The following is a 22,681-nucleotide window of genomic DNA, read 5'->3' as shown; positions in this document are numbered from 1 at the left end:
CTGTATAAGTCCAGTACAGTGGTGCTGTGTTGTGCTGCATCAGTCCAGTGGCGGTGTCTTGTGTTGCATCAGTCCAGTCACAGTGGCGGTGTCCTCTGCTGCCATATGTCCACTGCTGCTGTATAAGTCCAGTCCAGTGTCACTGTGTTGTGCTGCATCAGTTCAGTGGTGGTGTCTTGTGTTGCATCAGTCCAGTCACAGTGGCGGTGTCCTCTGCTGCCATATGTCCACTGCTGCTGTATAAGTCCAGTCCAGTTGTGCTGTGTTATGCTGCATCAGTTCAGTGGTGGTGTATTGTGCTGCATCAGTCCAGTCACAGTGGTGGTGTCCTCTGCTGCCATATGTCCAGTGCTGCTGTATAAGTCCAGTCCATTGCAGTGGTGCTGTGTTGTCCTGCATCAGTACAGTGGTAGTGTCTTGTGCTGCATCTGTCCAGTCTAGAGATGAGCGGGCTCGGTTTTACTCGGATTTACTCGGGTTCTCAAAACAGCATCTTATTGGCTCATGGATGTCTCTTGTTTTGGAAAGCCAATAAGATGCCGTTTTGAGAACCGAGTAAATCAGAGTAAAACCGAGTAAAACCCGAACACGCTCATCTCTAGTCCAGTCACAGTGGTGGTGTCCTCTACTGTTGTATATGTCCAGTGGTACTGCCGTATATGTACAGTGATACTGCCGTATATGTCCAGCGGTACTGCCGTATAAATCCAGTGATACTGCTGTATAATTCCAGTGGTACTGGCGTATAATTCTAGTGGTACTGGCGTATAAATCCAGTCCAGTGATACTGCCATACATGTCCAGTGATACTGCCGTATATGTTCAGTGATACTGCCATATAATTCCAGTGGTACTGGTGTATAATTCCAATTGTACTGGAGTACAAATACAGTCCAGTGATACTGCTGTATATGTCTAGTGGTACTGCCGTATAAATCCAGTGGTATAAATCCAGTCCAGTGTTACTGCAGTTTTACTGGCGTATAAATCCAGTGATACTGCTGTATTATTCCAGTGGTACTGGCGTATAATTCCAGCGGTACTGGCTTATAAATCCAGTCCAGTGATAATGCCGTATATGTCCAGTGGTACTGCCGTATGATTCCAGTGGTACTTCTGTATAATTCCAGTGATACTGCCGTATAATTCCAGTGGTACTGACGTATAATTCCAGCGGTACTGGCGTATAAATCCAGTGATCCTGCCGTATAATTCCAGTGGTACTGGCGTATAAATCCAGTGATACTGCCATATAATTCCAGTGGTACTGGCGTATAATTCCAGCGGTACTGGCATTAAATCCAGTCCAGTGATACTGCAGTATATGTCCAGTGGTACTGCTGTATAATTCCAGTCATACTGCCGTATAATTCCAGTGATACTGCCTTATAATTCCAGTGGTACTGGCGTATAATTCCAGCAGTACTGGCGTATAAATCCAGTCCTGTGATACTGCCGTATATGTCCAGTGGTACTGCAGTATAAGTCCAGTGGTACTGCGGTATAATTCCAGTGAAACTGCTGTATAATTCCAGTGATACTGCCGTATAATTCCAGTGGTACTGCCGTATATGTCCAGTCCAGTGGTGCTGCCATATAAATTCAGTGGTGCGGTCCTGTGCTCTATGTTATTTACTCCAAATAAAGGGGTTATTAATATTTAATTCAAATACCGTATATACTCGAGTATAAGCCGACTTTTTCAGCACATTTTTCTGTGCTGAAAAAGCCCCCCTCGGCTTATACTCGAGTCAATGGCTGCAGCAGACGCCGTGGGCTGTGTGGGCGTCCGCTGCAGCCGGCTCCAGGACAGACACTAGAGGTCATTATTGACCTCTAGTGTCTGTGCGCGTTGCTATGGGAGCGGACGGAGCGGAGCAGCGCAGCAGCAGAAGAAGCGGTCGGGAAGCAGGAGCGGGGCAGTGGTAAGTATTGTTTTTGTGTGTGTTTGTGTGTTTGTAAGCGGCGACGGGGGCACTGCAACAGGGGGCAAAGAAAGAAGGGGGCACTGCAACAGGGGGCAAAGAAAGAAGGGGGCACTGCAACAGGGGGCAAAGAAAGAAGGGGGCACTGCAACAGGGGGCAAAGAAAGAAGGGGGCACTGCAACAGGGGGCAAAGAAAGAAGGAGGCACAACTACTGGGGGCAATGAAAGGGGGCACAACTACTGGGGGCAATGAAAGGGGGCACAACTACTGGGGGCAAAGAAAGAGAGTGCATAACTACTGGGGGCAATGAAAGAGGGGCACAACTACTGGGGGCAAAGAAGGGGCATAACTACTGGGTGCAAAGCAACGGCAGCATGTTTTTATCTGGCACTGTGGGGGGATATCTGTTACTGGGGGTATATGTGGCACTGGGGGCACAACCCTAGCAACAAGCATTACCCCCTGGCAACAAGCATAACACCTACCGCATGAAACCCCTGGCAACGAGCATGACACCCTGAGCATGAAAACCCCTGGCACCGTACATTTCCCACCCTAGGCTTATACTCGAGTCAGTCATTTTTCCCAGTTTTTTGTGGTAAAATTAGGTATCTCGGCTTATATTCGGGTCGACTTATACTCGAGTATATACGGTAATTTTCACAGGGTTTGCCCTGTGTGGTGTAGAGGTACGCTCTCCTGTACTGCATATTGTTATATAACTTCAGAAAAATAATTGAGAACAAAAATTTGGAGGATAAAATAGGGAAGATCAAGAACCACTTCCTCCTAGTGCTGAAGCTGCTGCCACTAGTTATGACATAGATGATGAAATGCCATCAACGTCGTCTGCCCAGACTGATGCCCAATGTGATAGTAAAGGGCGTGTAAAATCCAAAAAGCCAAAGTACAGTAAAAAGACCCCAAAAAATAAATTGAAATGGTCTGAGGAGAAATGTAAACTTGCCAATATGCCATTTACGACACGGAGTCGCAAGGAACGGCTAAGGCCTGGGCCTATGTTCATGACTAGTGGTTCAGCTTCACATGACGATGGGAGCCTTCATACACCTGCTAGAAAACTTAAAAGAGTTAAGCTCTCAAAAGCACAGCAAAGAACTGTGCGTTCTAAGATGACATCACAAATCCCCAAGGAGAGTCCAAGTGTGTCGGCGGTTGCGATGCCTGACCTTCCCAACACTGGACGGGAAGAGGTGGCTCCTTACACCATTTGCACGCCCTCTGCAAGTGCTGGAAGGAGCACCCACAGTCCAGTTTCTGATATTCAAATTGAAATCACTGTTGAAGTACACCAGGATGAGGATATGGGTGTTGCTGGCGCTGAGGAGGAAGTTAACGAGGAGGATTCTGATGGTGATGTGGTTTGTTTAAATCAGGCACCGGGGGAGACACCTGTTGTCCATTGGATGAATAAGCCCATTGCGATGCCTAGGCAAAATACCCAAAAAGCCACCTCTTCGGAGTGGAATTATTTCTCCACAAATCCGGACAACAGGTGTCAAGCCGTGTGTTGCCTCTGTCAATCTGTAATAAGTAGGGGTAAGGACGTTAACCACCTAGGAACATCCTGCCTTATACATTATAAGTCAGTGTCAAGTTGTGAAACTTTGGGTAAGAGCGTAAGCAGTCCACTGACACCTAAATTCCTTCTTCCTCTTGTACCCAAGCTCCTGCAAGCCACACCACCAACTCCTTCAACGTCAACTTCCTCCTCAGTCAGGAACATCAGTAGTCCTGTAGGCCATGTCACTGGCAAGACTGAGGAGTCCTCTCCTAACCAGGATTCCTCCGGAGGCTCCTTGAGTGGTACGCCTACTACTGCTGTCAGGGCTGCCATCAGAAATTGTGGGGCCCGGGACTGACAAAATAGGCAGGGCCCCCATCCCCTCCAATTTAAAAAAAAAAAAAAATATATATATATATATATATATATATATATATACACACACACACACAAATAAAAAGAAAAGTGTAATAAATATAAATAAATAAATATATATATATATATATATATATAAATCATAGCAGATAAGGAGCAACACCATAGCCCCTGTCACCATATTATGCCCCACAGTAATGCCCCTGACAACGTAATATACCCCCAACATTAATGCCCTTGTCACTATAATATGACCCCCCATTAATTATTCAGTACCTGCCTGTGGTGAAGGTCTTGGTTCTTGTGAGGATTCTGCTCTGTCAGTGGGTTCTCCCCCCCACCCCCCGGCCGCCACTGCTTCAGCTGCTGCCAACCAGACTGTTCGCGCCTGCCTGCTTAAATTGAAACCATCCCTCCCAAAATGGCCGCCGCCTCAGAGGAGATTGTTATTAAAGATACTAGAGCCTCCTCTAGTAACTTTAATAACTGTCTCCTCTTAGGCGGTGGCCATTTTGAAAGGGACATTTCCATTCGATTGCTGCGGACGGCGGAAGACAGGGATGGGAGGCTGCGGCGGAAGACGAGGACGAGTGGCGGCGGGTGAACGGAGGTACAGGCCGCCTGGGCCCTCTCCTCTCTGTTAGAGAGGCCGGGCCCGGGACTGCTGTGCCCGCAGCACCCCCCTGATGGCGGCCCTGACTGCTGTTGCTGCCACTGCTGTTGTTGCTGCTGGGAGTCGATCGTCATCCCAGAGGGGAAGTCGGAAGACCACTTGTACTACTTCAACTAAGCAATTGACTGTCCAACAGTCCTTTGTGAGGAAGATGAAATATGACAGCAGTCATCCTTTTGCAAAGCGGATAACTGAGGCCTTGACAGCTTTGTTGGTGTTAGACATGCGTCTGGTATCCGCCATTAGTTCAGTGGGACTTAGAGAATTGTTTGAGGTAGTGTGTCCCCGACACCAAATCCCATCTAGGTTCCACTTCACTAGGCAGGCGATACCGAGAATGTACAGAGACGTCAGAAAAAGTGTCCTCCGTGTCCTAAAAATTGCAGTTGTACCCACTGTCCATTTAACCACGGGCATGTGGACAAGTGGAACAAGGCAGACTCGGGACTATATGACTGTGACAGCCCACTGGGTAGATGTATTGCCTCCCGCAGCAACTACAACAGCAGCGGCACCAGTAGCAGCATCTCGCAAACGCCAACTCGTTCATAGGCAGGCTACGCTATATATCACCGCTTTCCGTAAGACTCACACCGCTGACAACCTCTTACGGAAACTGAGGGACATCCTCGCACAATGGCTTACCCCAATTAGACTCTCCTGGGGATTTGTGATAACGGACAACGCCACCAATATTGTGCGTGCATTACATATGGACAAATTTCAGCATGTCCCATGTTTTGCACATACAATTAATTTGGTGGTGCAGAATTTTTTGAAAAATGACAGGTGGGTGCAGGAGATGCTGTCAGTGGCCTGAAAAATCGCGGGCCACTTTCGACATTCAGCTACCTTGTGCCGAAGACTGGAGCTCCAGCAAACACTCCTGAACCTACCCTGCCAGCACCAGAAGCAGGAAGTGGTAATGAGGTAGAATTCAACACTCTAAATGGTTCAGAGGATGGAGGAGCAGCAAACGGCCATTCAAGTCTATACATCCACCTACGATATAGGCAAAGGAGGGAAAATGCAACTGACTCAAGCACAGTGGAGAATGATTTCCGTCTTGTGCAAGGTTCTCCAACCCTTCGAACTTGCCACACATGAAGTCAGTTCAGACACTGCCAGCTTGAGTCAGGTCATTCCCCTTATCAGGCTTTTGCAGAAGCAGCTGGAGAAATTGAAGGAGGAGCTAAGATGTCTACGTTGTAGCTCTCTTTCTGGCAGACACAAGTCTGCAGAGGTTCAAAGACCTGCTAGTGAGAAAATTGTCAACTCAAACGGAATGTGACCCATCAACAGCTCCTCCTTTACTTTCTCCCGCAACTGGGGCTGCGAAGAAAAGGATAAGATTTCATAGCCCACCCACTGGCGGTGATGCAGGGCAGTCAGAAGCGAGTGCTGACATCTGATCCGAACTGAAGGACCTGCCAACGATTACTGACATGTCTGTCACTGCATATGATTCTGTCACCATTGAAAGAATTGTGGAGGATTATATGAGTGACAGCATCCAAGTAGGCATGTCAGACAGTCCATATGTATACTGGCAGGAAAAAGAGGCAATTTGGATGCCGTTGCACAAAATGGCTTTATTTTAACCTAAGTTGCCCCCAAAAGGGTGTTTAGTGCAACCGGTAACCTTGTCCGCGATCGGCGTAGGAGGTTACTTCCACAAAATGTGGAGAAGATGATGTTCATCAAAATAAATTATAAATTTCTCCGGGAAGACCTTTACCAGCAATTGCCTCCAGAAAGTACAGAGGGACCAGTGATGGTGGATTCCAGTGGGGAAAAATTAATACTCTGTGAGGAGGAGGATGTACACAGTGAAAGGGGTGAGGAATCGGAGGATGAGGTCGACATCTTACCTCTATGGAGCCAGTTTGTGCAAGGAGAGATTGATTGCTTCTTTTTTGGTGGGATCCCAAACAAATCAGTCATTTCAGCCACAGTTGTGTGACAGACCCTGTCGCAGGAAATGTTTGGTTTGTTAAAGTGTGCATGTCCTGTTTATACAATATAAGGGTGGGTGGGAGGGCCCAAGGACAATTCCATCTTGCACCTCTTTTTCTTCTTTGCATCATGTGCTGCTTGGGGACTAGTTTTTTAAAGTGCCATCCTATCTGACACTGCAGTACAACTACAGGGATACTGCCGTATAAATCCAGTCCAGTGGTGCTGTCTTGTGCTGCATCAGTCCAGTGGTGGTGTCTTGTGCTGCCATAAGTCCAGTGGTGGTGTCTTGTGCTGTGTATTATTTACTCCAAATAAAAGGGTTATATACATTACTTAAATTATTATCCAAATAATTTTTACAAGGTTTGCCCTGTGTGGTGTAGGGGTACGCTCGCCTGTGGGGCGCCCAAGCCGCAACTGATTTCTGCTGGGAAGGACTCTGAGGGCACAGTGCGCGCCTCTCCTGTGTGTTCTTCATGCATTTCCGGCAGCAGCGGAGTGTCTGTTTAATGAAGTGCCCATTTGTGAGCTCTGATTTGCTCACGAACCGACACTTCATTTGACAGACACGCCGCTGCCACTGGAGACGCAAGTCCTCCTTCCCAAAACTCACAGCAGCGGGGGGAGCCTGGAGGCGGGGGTTGTACCTGGCACTGGGGGGAAGCATATTTGTCACTTGGGGGCATATTTGTCACTGGGGGAGTATATTTGGCCCTGGGGGGGCATAGTTGGCACTGGGGGACATATTTGGCACGGGTGGAGCATATTTGGCACTGGGGGAGCATATTTGGCCAGTCCTCCTTCCCAAAACTCACAGCACAGCAGTGGGGGGAACCCGGGAAGGGGGGGGGGCTTGTACTTGGCACTGGGGGGAGCATATTTGGCACTAGGGGGGGCATATTTGTCACCGGGGGAGCATATTTGGCCCTGGGGGGCATAGTTGGCACTGGGGGGGGCATATAAGGGACGGGGGGAGCATATATGGCACGGGGGGGCATATTTGGCACTGGGGGGTATATGTGTACCTGGCACTGGGGGGGAGGGCATATTTGGCACTGGGAGTATATGTGTACCTGGCACGGGGGGGGATATTTGGCACTGGTGGCATATGTGTACCTGGCACCGTGGGGGAATATCTGGCACTGGGGGTATATGTGGCATTGGGAGCACAGCCCTAGCGACAAGCATTACCCCCTGGCAATGAATATTACCACCTGGCAACAAGCTTGAAACCCAGCACATGATACCTTTGGCAACAAGCATAACACCTACTGCATGAAATCCCTGGCAACGAGCATGACACCCTGAGCATGAAAACCCCTGGCACCGTGCATGGAACCAAGAGCATGAAACCCTTGGCAACGAGCAGGTAATTTAAAAGTAATTAGAAGCCTTACTGTAGGACTTAATGTGTAATGGGCATTGCGGTGTGTGGCATAATGTATCATGGACATTGCGGTGTGTGTCATAATGTGTCACAGGCGTTACGGTGTGTGGCATACTATATCACGGGCATTGTGGTATGTGGTATAATGTCTTAGGAGCATTGCAGTGTGTGGCATAATGTATAACGGGCATTGTGGTATGTGTCACAGGCATTACGGTGTGTGGTATACTATATCACGGTGATTGTGGTATGTTGGTATAATGTCTCAGGGTCATTGCAGTGTGTGGCATAATGTATCACGGACATTGCAGTGTGTGGCATAATGTATCACGGACATTGCGGTGTGTGTCATAATGTGTCACACGCATTGTATGTGCTATAATGTTTCAGGGGCATTGCAGTGTGTGGCATTATGTATAATGGGCATTGCGATGCCTGTCATAATGTGTCACAGGCATTACGGTGTGTGGCATAATGTGTCGGGGGCATTATGGTGTGTGGCATATTGTGTCATGGGCATTATTGTGTGTTGCATAATGTCTAAGGGCCATTGCAGTATGTGGCATAATGTAGACTGGGCATTACTATACGCAGGAAAAAGGACAAATAATGTAAGGGGCATGAATCAGGAAAAAAAAAATTCTGTGGTGGCCAACGTCTGGGCATGCAGGTTGCAAAACTGCGGTATTAGGTAGTCTTTTCTTGCAATGCCATACCCCCTTTATGCAAAGCCACACCCATTTCAGCAAGATCATGCTCCTTTTTTGCGGCGCGCGCCTTAGGCGCATGCAGATTCACCGCTTTGCTAGTGCCAATTATGGGGGGGCGCCAGAGAATTTTTTGGCTTGGGGGAGAAAAATTTCTAGTTACGCAACGGCCCGACGCACATCTCTAGTACATATACACCTATTCTCAAAGCATGACTTTCTGACTAAGCCGCACCATGCATCTCACCACACACTCTTGTAACAAATATGCATCTCATTTGCATCACTAATGCGACAAAAGTACATTGCAAGAGAACCAGAACCATGGACACTAAGCTGTTGTGTGTGACCCAGATGTTAACCTGGTAAAAAGATAAAAGACTGAGGACTGACACAAGAGAGCATGCCGTGCATTGCTCTGCGCATCGTTATGCTTAGTCTGACACTTTATACTAATGAGTTTGCAACAAAAATACTAATCCTAAACATAGATATCTTAAGCAGCTTTGAATGTAGCTACTATGCGAATGAATAAGATTCAGAAACAAGTATGACAGTCCTGCAATTGCTACCCATGGTGAAACATTTAAGGCGCTGCAAAAGTCATGAGAAGCAAAACAGAAGAGTGCTATCAGCTCCAGTTAGCTCCATTTCTGCACCATTCCGATTTCAAAGGGAAGTAAGCATGATGTTTCTTTCATCTGATGCACTAAATTTCCTTGGCTGACCACTGCATTTGTGGTCCTCAGCGTTGGCCATTTCTTTGTGCTTCAATGCTGAGAAATACAGGCAGCTACTTATCATAACATACAGGTTCATTAGAGGCCCCTCTAATTACTGGTGGTCCCTAATGCTAGGTCTAAGTCTGGGGTGTAGGACCCCACAAGAAGGCAAAGGCCAGCCACCCCAGGACAGCATACATGTGAGAATGTAAGGTGTTAATAGGTGTTAAAAAAGGAAAGCAAAATCTATATACAAAAAAGTGATACACTAGTGAAGGTGTAATTAAAAGACCTAACTGATTATTTGAAAGTGTTAAAGAGGGTGCTAAATAAATGTTATAGTGTGCTACCCGAAAGCAGCCCGGCCACGCCAATCCAGGGGGAACCGCACCCAAGACCCATCCCCGGTACTAATAATAACAACTCTTCCGGGTCATATAATATAGTGCAACATGATAATGGTATCTAACAAATATATCCAAATTGAGAGCTAACTTACCTGGAGCAACCCCTGGGATATCCAAATGACACTATAGGAAGCAGCATGCCCTGCAAACATTGGTCCCATCTATGCCTTTCATACTAGCAAAACAAAATGTAAGTTGGGTCATGTCTGATTAACTGACATTAATGTGCAATGATTGCCTGCTATTCTTCTGATGCTGATGTTGTTGGTTGCTGTTTTTCTCCTGAGTGTGGTTTGCATTAAAATTCCAGTATATACTCAACAAATTTAATTTAATAACTCATTATCCTTTACTAAAGACCGAAATACAGATTTATAGATACATAGTTTTTGCAGCAGCTGTGACATTGTAAAGCTCTATGCACTAAATGTACACTACACATGAGATTTAGCTTCCAAACACAGAATGAGTTCTGTGTAATGTATATCTGTGGTCACATTAGACATTCACTTTTATGATGGTCTTTGACCAGAGTGTTTTTTTTCCAGTGACTGTCATAATGTCAGAGCCAAAAGCAGCTAATGTGGACAAAAAGAAGTCTCCAGCTCCCGGCTATGCAGGTCGTAGATCTATCCCACCAAACGTCTCCAATGCCGATGAAGATGAAGTTCCCATCAGGGATACTTTTGGTCTCATCCCAAGGGGTGTTGACACGACAGGTAAGCTGTTTCATCTACAGGGCAAGGTAATTTGTAGGATGGTTTGGGTGGTGGGTTTAATGCTTAGCTATATATATATATATATATATATATCAGCTAGGAGGTGCGGCACTCAGTAACTATAACAACGTTTCAGTGCCCCAGCACTGTCTATATATATATATATATATATATATAGGATTCCAGAAAGAAACAGCGGCACTCGAGGATTTGGTAAAAGGTACAAAGTGTATTCAAAAAAAAGTTTACAGGGAGCCGACGTTTCGGGGCTCACATGCCCCTTTGTCAAGGTGTGTAACCCTTGACAAAGGGGCATGTGAGCCCCGAAACGTCGGCTCCCTGTAAACTTTTTTTTGAATACACTTTGTACCTTTTACCAAATCCTCGAGTGCCGCTGTTTCTTTCTGGAATCCTGCATGTTTACCACAGAAGGCACCGAGGTCCCTGACGCCTGACAGGAGAGTGCCAGTCCCATCTGGGATATATATATATATATATATATATATATATGTGGTATAAAGATGCACTGCACTCCAACACTTGCAGAAAAACAGCAATCTTTTTATTAGGCTTAACGCAAAGCCAAAGATATATACCATTGACTTCTCTGGTATCCTCAGTTGATGTACCTGCTGATATACAGTATACATATAGATATATTATGTATTTATTTTTTCCATTCATCTCTATATATGACCAATCCTCTTCATGTGGGAAGTTCAGGAACACAGCATTTTGTACCAGCTAGAAGGTGTAATGTTGAAGTGTGTAATAGACATATTCACATATGAAATATCAGGACAACACTAAGGAAATGATGCAAGCTACTCCTGTATTGTGACACTCCTTGCTGTTATAGTTATGGCATTTAATAATGAAATAACCTGCTAACTGGCCTATTCATAGCTGGGACATATCTACAGTAAAAAAGATTATGATCATTGAATCCTTACCTTCTTTCCTATTTTAAAATGTATTCTTGTCTAATGGTCATCACAGACCTGAGTGGAAGAGGAGATGGGGTCCATTCCCTTTAACTGGGGCTGAGACTGGCACAAATGTTAGAGTTTGGCCCACCCAGCCTGGCATAACCTGGGTCTGGCTGTCACTTTTGCAAGGGGAGCACGTATTCCATCAGTGGTCATTGCTTTAATTCATTTATTTCTTCTTCTTCTTTTTAACATCAGTGATTCAAATGAAGATCATGGGGTATATTTACTAAGGTCCCGATTTTGACCGAGATGCCGTTTTTTCATCAAAGTGTCATCTCGGTAATTTACTAAGCAATAATCACGGCAGTGATGAGGGCATTCGTAATTTTTTGGAAGTCCAACAAAAAAATTACGAATGAATACACCATCGGTCAAAACGCGGCTGTTTAACTATGAATCTCGGTAATTTACTAAGAAGTGCAAAGCAAAAAAAAAACCAATCACTGCCGTGAAAAATTACAACTCGTAAAAAAGTGCTTAAAAAAAACAGACCTGCTTTTTTTTACCGTGATTGTATAGGCATGCACGGATCCATGAGATCCGTGCATGTATATCAGTGGGAAGGGGTGGGAAAGTGATTATTTTCTAAAAAAAAATTGCGTGGGGTCCCCCCTCCTAAGCATAACCAGCCTCGGGCTCTTTGAGCCGATCCTGGTTGCAGAAATATGGGGGAAAAAATGACAGGGGTTCCCCCATATTTAAGCAACCAGCATCGGGCTCTGCGCCTGGTCCTGGTTCCAAAAATACGGGGGACAAAAAGAGTAGGGGTCCCCCGTATTTTTAAAACCAGCACCGGGCTCCACTAGCTGGACAGATAATGCCACAGCCGGGGGTCACTTTTATATAGTGCCCTGCGGCCGTGGCATCAAAAATCCAACTAGTCACCCCTGGCCGGGGTACCCTGGGGGAGTGGGGACCCCTTCAATCAAGGGGTCCCCCCCCCAGCCACCCAAGGGCCAGGGGTGAAGCCCGAGGCTGTCCCCCCCCATCCAATGGGCTGCGGATGGGGGGGCTGATAGCCTTTGTTGTAAATGAAAAGATATTGTTTTTAGTAGCAGTACTACAAGTCCCAGCAAGCCTCCCCCGCATGCTGGTACTTGGAGAACCACAAGTACCAGCATGCGGCGGAAAAACGGGCCCGCTGGTACCTGTAGTACTACTACTAAAAAAATACCCAAAAAAAGACAAGACACACACACCTTGAAAGTAAAGTTTTATTACATCCATCCACACAAACATACATACATACTTACCTTATGTTCACACGCAGGTCGGTCCTCTTCTCCAGTAGAATCCAAGGGGTACCTGTTGAATAAATTCTACTCACCAGATCCCGGGTCCCAGGGTCCTCGGGGCAACCATTTGTAATCCAGGTACTTGAATAAAATAACAAAACGGAAAGCCGAGCCACGAACTGAAAGGGGCCCCATGTTTTCACATGGGACTCCTTTCCCCGAATGCCAGAAACCCACTCTGACTTCTGTCTAAGTGGGTTTCTTCAGCCAATCAGGGAGCGCTACGTTGTAGCACCCTCCTGATCGGCTGTGTGCTCCTGTACTGTCTGACAGGCGGCACACGGCAGTGTTACAATGTAGCGCCTATGCGCTCCATTGTAACCAATGGTGGGAACTTTCTGCCCTGCGGTTGACCTAAAGTGACGTCACCACTGAGCAGAAAGTTCCCACCATTGGTTACAATGGAGCGCATAGGCGCTACATTGTAACACTGCCGTGTGCCGCCTGTCAGACAGTACAGGAGCACACAGCCGATCAGGAGGGTGCTACACCGTAGCGCTCCCTGATTGGCTGAAGAAACCCACTTAGACATCAGTCAGAGTGGGTTTCTGGCATTCGGGGAAAGGAGTCCCATGTGAAAACATGGGGCCCCTTTCAGTTCGTGGCTCGGCTTTCCGTTTTGTTATTTTATTCAAGTACCTGGATTACAAATGGTTGCCCCGAGGACCCTGGGACCCGGGATCTGGTGAGTAGAATTTATTCAACAGGTACCCCTTGGATTCTACTGGAGAAGAGGACAGACCCTCGTGTGAACATAAGGTAAGTATGTATGTATGTTTGTGTGCATGTATGTAATAAATCTTTACTTTCACGGTGTGTGTGTCTTGTCTTTTTTTGGGTATTTTTTTAGTAGTAGTACTACAGGTACCAGCGGGCTCGTTTTTCCGCCGCATGCTGGTACTTGTGGTTCTCCAAGTACCAGCATGCGGGGGAGGCTTGCTGGGACTTGTAGTACTGCTACTAAAAGCAATATCTTTTCATTATCACAAAAGGCTAGCAGCCCCCCCATCCGCAGCCCATTGGATGGGGGGGGACAGCCTCGGGCTTCACCCCTGGCCCTTGGGTGGCTGGGGGGGGGGACCCCTTGATTGAAGGGGTCCCCACTCCCCCAGGGTACCCCGGCCAGGGGTGACTAGTTGGATTTTTGATGCCACGGCCGCAGGGCACTATACAAAAGTGACCCCCGGCTGTGGCATTATCTGTCCAGCTAGTGGAGCCCGGTGCTGGTTTTAAAAATACGGGGGACCCCTACTCTTTTTGTCCCCCGTATTTTTGGAACCAGGACCAGGCGCAGAGCCCGATGCTGGTTGCTTAAATATGGGGGAACCCCTGTCATTTTTCCCCCCATATTTCTGCAACCAGGATCGGCTCAAAGAGCCCGAGGCTGGTTATGCTTAGGAGGGGGGACCCCACGCAATTTTTTTTTTGGATTTTACAGTGTTTAATTTAAAAAAAAAAAAAAAAAAAAAAAATGAACCCCAGCACGGATCACACAGATCCGGCCGAGATTCATTGTAAAAAAAGTCGGCAGTGTTTTGCTAATCACCGCCGTAAAAAACAGAAAAAAAAAACGAATGACATCGACATCGGAAAACCCGAAAAGGCTAAATACGGCAGCTTAGTAAATTAGACGTAATCAATTCAAAAAGTTGCAATTTTACACTGTCGATGTCATTCGTGATTGAACTTTGACCTGAAACGGGAAAATACGAATCTTAGTAAATTTACCCCCATGACTGTGTATATTGATGTGGCCAGTGGCCACATCTATAAATTGTATTTAGCAATGTACAGTATGTAAGATATGAGCAACTAAAAATGCAAATGAAATATTGTGATTTTGCATCTGCTGAGGGACCCAGGCTATACATCAGCAATCACATTACAATGATTCACCAATTCTGCATTTTTTTTAATGATTCTCCAATTCACCAATATGCAATATGTCACCATACATTGGCTATATTTTACAGTGATTTGCAGTTCATTTTAATCCAAAGATCACAACTGTGAGTCATGAAAGTGTCCATTTTTAAAAAATCTGCACAACCTGAATCACTGATTCCCATCACTTTTTGGTCAGAACCAGCGCTCGGTGAACACCAAACATTGCTGTTTTCTTTTCACAATCATCTGCAAAATGCAGACTTGCGCCAACTGCTTGCTGATGTATGGGCCCCATTAGTTTATGCTTACGTTTGGACTGCACAATTGCTATAAATGAGGGTCTATGTTGCATAATGCATAGTCAGCCATTGCATTGTTAAACAGATAATGCTTTTTTCCAGTAACAGCTGAAGTGCAGGAAGTGCCCATCTGTGACCTAGCAGCAGCAGAAATCTGTTGACAGTAAAGTTACACTGTGTTTATTTGATTTGTACAGATTATCTGACAGTTGACAATGTCGAGCTGTTCAAGCAACAACATGAGAAAAATAAGAAAGAGCATCACACTGATAGATTCTTCAACAACAAACTGATCGTGCGCCGTGGACAGACTTTTGACATTAAGATCGACTTTAACCGTCCATATGATCCAGAAAAAGACCAGTTTTGGGTGGAATATGTTATAGGTAAGCTTCTAGAGAAATGTATTGGAATAACAAGTTCACTACTTTTTAATTATAATAATAAAATCAGAATTCCCAGTGATACTGTAAAATAAATCTTTGGTGAAGTATTTGAGTAGTCTATAAATGCGAGATCCTTGAGCACCAGTAGCCGCCATAAAATTCAGCCAAATACATCATTTAACCTGTGAGAATCCATTGGATGCAATTTACATACTCAGTGATGGACAACCTGACATCCTCCAAGGGTCTCACAAGTGTAGCTATAAAGCTGTGGCAGCTAATTATATAGTCTGTGTTTTTGGCAGCCCCGTAACAGGGAGGCAGTGCGCCCTATGCCGGTACCTCCCCTAACCTGGTGACGTGAAGACATCACTACTAGTTTGCAGGGCCACCGGTTCTGGACTCTCGGTGCAGTTCCATAGGTTGCATAGTGCCTGTTTGGAGCGTTCCTTGGATGCTTTTAGTGGCTCAGCAGTAGTGCTACTGTCTGCAAGGTGCTGTTCCAGGCACACGGTAAGCCACATGCAGGTGCCAATAATAATTGCTCAGAGAGATGTGAGACCTGGCAGTAGCATACTTGTCTGTGATAATGCAGCTAGCTGCTTCAGGTAACTTACACTGTCTCTTAGAAACAAATGTCTTAACTGGATGAAACAGAGGAGAAGGAACTCAGAACCTAATTCAGACCTGATTGCTCCTCTGCGGATTTGCAGAGGTTTGCGATCAGATAGTCACTGCCCAGACAGAGTGAAAATCTGCCTCGTGCAAGTCTGCGTATACCGTGCAAACAGTTTAGCAAACACCGGTCAGCTGCAAATCTATTCAAAACTCACTCACCATCAAATGTTTTTTCCAGTCTTTGCAGTCTGTACGTAGCCCAGGACTTACTCCTACAGTGCGTAGGATTGGGCTGGAGCTGACATCACACACACTCCCAGAAAACGCTTGGGAACACCTGCATTTTTCCAGACCCACCCAGAAAATGACCAGTTACCACCGCCAAATGTCCACTTCCTGTCACTCAACCTGCAAACACCTAGCGATCAAAAAATATGCAGGGTTTTTTTGCAGTTTGGCCTCACGCCTGCGCATTCCGATCCGTACACATGCGCAGTCTTTTCAATAATCAACCACTGTGTGATTTCGCACAACAGCGATCAGGTCTGAATTAGGCCCTCAGTCCCAAACTGGCCGTCAGATGTCTGGGGGGAATGTGCTAGCTGTGGAGGTGGATAAGTTGGAGTGTTTAGTGGTGCTAGATAGGAAAGCAGTTGATAAGTAATACAGATAATATTTATACAATATTACATAACAGTGTGTATGCCTACTCTAAACGTGCATACACATATGCGATATGTGCTAACATTTCTAATAATTTTGACTATATAGTCAAAATCGTAAGCAAACATCACACCGTGTGCATGCACCTTAAAGAAGATATATTGACAAAGCAATACGTGTATTGCGTGCAAGACAACATTGTTAGGAAGTGCAGGAATTCGGGGTAGCTTCAAATGTTACTGTGGGGCCAAGTAAGTAGGACCTAATTTAAAGTTGAACTTAAGTACAATTCCACACTTTTTATTGTGCATGTGCAGTTACACAACATGGAACTTGCACTCTGTAGAGCGAACATGAGTTTTACTTGTGGACCCCTATGCCTGTAGAACACATCAACATATAGAGGTTGATACTAAGTTGAAATTTGCATCAGTTGGCTCAGTCCAAAACATGAAAAATCATTGTGTGCATGGCCAGAGGATGAGTGCATGTGTGGATATGTAGATTTAGCTGAATCTGATACTAGCACCTTGAGAGACGGTACAGAGCAGGGAAGGGATGGTCTAACATAGGCTGAGTACAGGAAGGGTGTGTTCTGTTATTGAAATGTACGCAGTTTAATGTATCCACGTACTTTGAAATGAAATCATAGAACAAATAAACTGTTGGAGATAAAAGAGAAATCATAGAATCATATTGCTTAACAAAACTGAATCGAAATTTTTGAGTTGTCAAAGAAACTGCCTTTTGTGGTATAATTGTGGTATAATCATCGATCATGCGCATGGCATTTACTCTCCATGGATCATATATCATTCTTGAAGTTCTTCCCGATACTGTTGTCAATGGTCCCACAAATATGTTGCATTTGCTTGCTTTGCTTTCACCCTTCTGTCCAGGTCCTCCCACACTAGCCTGATGGGGTTTAAATTTGGAGACTGTGTTGGCCATTCCATGATTTTAAGTCTACTTTCTTTTTCTTAACCTCACAGGTAGTTCTGTCATGGCCAGAAGGTACGTTTGAGCTATTATCATGCTGTGAGATGAACCCTTGACCAACTAGGCATTGTCTAGAGCACAGGTTCTCAAACTCGGTCCTCAGGACCCCACACAGTGCATGTTTTGCAGGTTACCCAGCAGGTGCACAGGTGTATTAATTACTCACTGACACATTTTAAAAGGTCCACAGGTGGAGCTAATTATTTCATTTGTGATTCTGTGAGGAGACCTGCAAAACATGCACTGTGTGGGGTCCTGAGGACCGAGTTTGAGAACCTGTGGTCTAGAGCAGTGGTTCTCAAACTCGGTCCTCAGGACCCCACACAGTGCATGTTTTGCAGGTAACCCAGCAGGCGCATAGGTGTATTAATTACTCACAGACACATTTTAAAAGGTCCACAGGTGGAGCAAATTATTTCACTTGTGATTCTGTGAGGAGACCTGCAAAACATGCACTGTGTGGGGTCCTGAGGACCGAGTTTGAGAACCGGTGGTCTAGAGCATAATGCATGGTGCAGCAAAATGGGTCAAGGTGGCAGTAACTCTTTGCAAGGCACTGACTCGGGATCCAGTAAGAGCCACATACCATCACGCTTCCTCCTCCATGTTTTGTCAACTTTTCAACATTTTCAGTTTTTTCTTACCTAAATTTATTTTTAACTGCTGCACTTTTTGCTTACCTTTATACCATTTCACGTTATTCACTGGACTTTAACTGCTTACATTTCAATAAAAACTTAAAAATAGGGGTGTTCTAAAACGTTTAACTAGTAGTGTATAGGCCTGTCCAAATTGTAAAATTTCTGGCTGGCTGAGGGAAGAAATGTATAAAGACTGATGATGATGAAGGCAGTCACCAATATTATATAACTGGTTCTGATTGGCTGATTACAAATTAATCTCTGAAGCTGATTAGTGCTTGTTTGTATCTTGTGCAAAGATTATGTTTTGTGTGGGTGTTTTAACAATTTTTTTTGTACATTAGAGGAATAACTGTTCCTGATGTATTAAAGAGGTTTTTTTTTTTACTTTTAAACTTTTAATGAAACGTATTTTGCAAGCAAACCATATGGTTAAAACCATTAGTGTAAGAGTACAGGAAGTGACATGTGACTGATGAAACATGAGTTAATATGCTGGTGGAGACTTGCATGCTTAGATGTATACACCTCAGCAAATCGGCAGAAACAGGCATATGTCCAATCAGGGCTGTAACTAGGGGCGTGGAAGTGGTGCCAATGTACAGGGCTCTGGGTGCAGCCCCGTTGCTGCCCTACGTCCGCTGCATCTGGCCAGTAACTCTGCTGCCGTGCCACCCGGAGCAACCTTTGAACACTCCAGGCAGTGCTGCAATTCCCAGTGCTGGCAGCCCTATCCCCCTGTGTGCAATATCAAATGCTCAGGGGGCAGGGACAGCACAGGGTGCACTGACATCCTGTTACAGCCTTGCATCTAACTCAGTTTAACAGAGTAATTCATTTTAAAACACTAGTATGGTTCTGGTATTTGCAGAAGCTATCAACATATTTTAAAGCATTACACTTCACAAAGTGATATAAGCAAAATACAAATTCCTCTCATTTATGAATCTTATGTTAAACAGTGCCTGTGATTAGATCAGATAATTTCCTCCAGCAAATAAAACAAAATGGTACATTGTACTTGGCCAGTCTAATTAAACAGAAGCATTTTCAGAACAGTATCCGAGTATAAATGTTGTGAAAGTCACTGCACTTGTCTAGTGATAAATCCATTTGAAGTAGCCACAATTTGAAAGCTGAAAACAACAAACCGAAAGACAGCTGGGCTAATGATAGTTAGCTTCTATTGTTTATGACATACAAAAACATGCACAGGTTGTAAACAATTCCTTTATGCTTATTTATATTACAATTCAGTCTGTTAGGTATCATTAAACTGGTACTGGAGCAAGGTAGCAGGAGAATGCTTTATAGAAAAAGAACAAAGACCAGGATGTAGAGAGAGAGAGGACATACGGGACAATTTATTATTAACTGCATTTTTGCTATTTACAGCAATAACAGTTGTCTTAATGTGGCAATTTACTCATAAAGGGGGACATTTACTAAGCAGTGATGAGAACGGAGAAGTGAGCCAGTGGAGAAATTTCCCCATCAACCAATCAGCAGCTCTGTATAATTTTATAGTATGCACATTATAGATGTTACTTCTTTGTTGATTGGTTGCCATGGGCAACTTCTCCACTGGCTCACTTCTCCGCTCTTATCACTGCTTAGTAAATGTATCCCTATGTCATGTTGAGACAATGCATCTGATTGAGGCAGTGCTGGCAATAACATTAAGGCTTGTGGGGGCCCCAGAACACCTAAATTTCTTCCGGCTGCAAATGGGACAGGGCTGCCGCTGCTCAGACTGCATATACTGTAGCGCAGGGCAAAGAAGCTACACAAGTCTCTTCACAAGTGGCATGGACGTCTTGTGCCATGTGCCGCTGATGAGGGGACTCAGGAGCCGCTCTGCGCTGCGCTGTGTGTAGCCTGAGCAGCGGCAGCCGATGTCCCAATTGCAGAGTCAGTTTACCCTGTGTTGCGTCCCTCTGTGTGTGGGGGCCCCAGGACGAACGCCCCTGTCGCCACACACTTAGGGGTCTATTTACGAAGCCTTGGTATAAAGTCACCGGAGATAAAGTACCAACCAATCAGGTCCTAACTGTCATTTTTCAAACACAGCCTGTGACATGGCAGTTAGGAGCGACTTGGCTGGTACTTTATCTCCGTTGACTTTATCTCCATCTAAGGCTTAGTAAATAGCCCCCTTAATCTGGCCCTGACTTTTTCCCAGTGTGGGTCTGTCCCACAGTTGGCCCCCAATGCAGTAGGTACCCTGCCACTTGCAGAGAAGAGGAGTAGTCATGATTTGGGGGATGCAGTATGTGTCCAGCGCAGAGAATATCTTCCCCGCCTGTCTGGATTCTCCTCCAAATGAGCAACAACAGACTGGCTGTGGCAGGCTTCTTCTGATTGGCTGCACAGGTGGGCAGAGCGTCTAAGATCACTGCTGCTCAAACCGGCCAGTACCATGTGGGGACTGAAATCTGTCAAGAGACAATTAGAACGCAGAGAAGCAAGATGAGTTCATAGACAGGGAAGTGGGCAGAAAAGAAAGCCGAGGCCAGGGATACAATGTGATTCCTATGGATGGACAACAAGATATAGGAGGAAATATATACAACTTTTAAAAGAGTGGAGGAGTGGGCAAGTGGAAGATTTGCTCATGTATTTTATAAATGCTAGCAAGAAGCTAATTGGTTGCAATGGGCAACAACTCAAATTGCCCAAATCTCTACACTTTGGAAAGTTTGATATATTTCCCCGCTAATGAGGGGTGTGCATGGAAGACAAGAAATGGGAAAACATCAGATAAGGGCAGAGTATAACTTTATTAACTCCCTACCTGTCTGCTACTAGGTGTTAAGGACTACATATAGACCTTTTATTGGGTGGGGTAGAGTTGCACTGCGCATACATCCTGATAGTTACAGCACTGAGAGCAGATCAAATTTGGATGCACGGAGTATAGAACTCAGTGGGCATTCCTGAGAGGTAACAGGGGGTGGCTGGGGAGATGTGGTCATGGTTGCTGACAGCGACAGTGCCTAAAGGCACCTAACCATGCAGGCGGAGAAACTGTCTGGTATACTGTAGGGTCCAGGGCTGGTGCAAATTTTATTGGTGCATCCGATAGTGTATCAATGGTTTGCCTAAAGATGGACCGAAACGGATTAGCACTGCTGCAAAACGAGGTGTAACTAGGGTTTTTGGATCCCAGGACAAGATTACGAATGGCACCCCCCCCTGATGAAAAAAAGAGAGGCTAAAACGTAACTGCGTGCGCCCGTGGCTACTGAAAATGGGCCGTGAAAACACATTCACCTGCGCCAGTTAGAACACGTTATACACATTGCGCCAGGTAAAGTACGTTATACACATTGCACCAGGTAGAGCACGTTATACACATTGCACCAGGTAGAGCACGTTATACACATTGCACCAGGTAGAGCACGTTATACCCATTTACCTGCGCCAGTTAGAAAATGTTATACACATTGCGCCAGGTAAAGTACATTATACATATTGCACCAGGTAGAGCACGTTACACACATTGCACCAGGTAGAGCACGTTACACACATTGCACCAGGTAGAGCACGTTACACACATTGCACCAGGTAGAGCACATTATAGCCATTACACCAGTTAGAACAAGTTATACACATTGCACCAGGTAGAGCACGTTATACACATTCACCTGCGCCAGTTAGAACACGTTATACACATTGCGCCAGTTAGTGTTCTATACACATTGCGCCAGGTAGAGCATGTTATACACGTTTTATATGGTAGCAGGGAGTAGGGACAGAGAGAGGCAGCAGGGAGTAGGGACAGAGGCAGCAGGGACAGAGAGAGGCAGCAGGGAGTAGGGACAGAGGCAGCAGGGAGTAGGGACAGAAGCAGCATGGAGTAGGGACAGAGGCAGCAGGGAGTAGGGACAGAGGCAGCATGGAGTAGGGACAGAGGCAGCAGGGAGTAGGGACAGAGGCAGCAGGGAGTAGGGACAGAGGCAGCATGGTGTAGGGACAGAGGCAGCAGGGTGTAGGGACAGAGGCAGCAGGGTGTAGGGACAGAGGCAGCAGGGTGTAGGGACAGAGGCAGCAGGGAGTAGGGAGAGAGGCAGCAGGGAGTAGAGACAGAAACAGCATGGTGTAGGGACAGAGGCAGCATGGTGTGGGGACAGAGGCAGCATGGAGTAGGGACAGAGGCAGCAGGGTGTAGGGACAGAGGCAGCAGGGTGTAGGGAGAGAGGCAGCAGGGAGTAGGTAGAGAGGCAGCAGGGAGTAGGGAGAGAGGCAGCAGGGAGTAGGGACAGCGGCAGCATGGTGTAGGGACAGAGGCAGCATGGTGTGGGGACAGAGGCAGCATGGAGTAGGGACAGAAGCAACATGGTGTAGGGTCAGAGGGGTGGTCTTCAGTATGCCGGCTGTCGGGATCCCGGCGCATAGTATACCGGTGCCGGGATCCCGACAGCCGGCATACCGACACTTATTCTCCCTCGTGGGGGTCCACGACCCCCCTGGAGGGAGAAAAAAATAGCGTGGCGCGCT

At 45.9% G+C, this 22,681-nt stretch overlaps 1 protein-coding gene across 1 annotated transcript in view; it reads left to right on the top strand.

Moving 5' to 3' along the window:
- F13A1 (coagulation factor XIII A chain) overlaps positions 1-22,681 on the top strand; it is a 373,690-nt gene that overhangs the window by 1,696 nt on the left and 349,313 nt on the right. The window contains exons 2-3 of the mRNA XM_063923095.1: positions 10,231-10,401; positions 15,072-15,260. Of these exons, the coding sequence (XP_063779165.1) occupies positions 10,242-10,401; positions 15,072-15,260 (349 nt within the window). The 5' untranslated portion in view covers positions 10,231-10,241. The remainder of the gene's footprint in view (positions 1-10,230; positions 10,402-15,071; positions 15,261-22,681) is intronic.

The sequence above is a fragment of the Pseudophryne corroboree genome, chromosome 5, assembly GCF_028390025.1.
Source record: "Pseudophryne corroboree isolate aPseCor3 chromosome 5, aPseCor3.hap2, whole genome shotgun sequence".
NCBI classification, from domain to species: domain Eukaryota; kingdom Metazoa; phylum Chordata; class Amphibia; order Anura; family Myobatrachidae; genus Pseudophryne; species Pseudophryne corroboree.
Note: the sequence above shows the minus strand (reverse complement) of the source record. Positions and strands in the feature narration are given on the sequence as shown.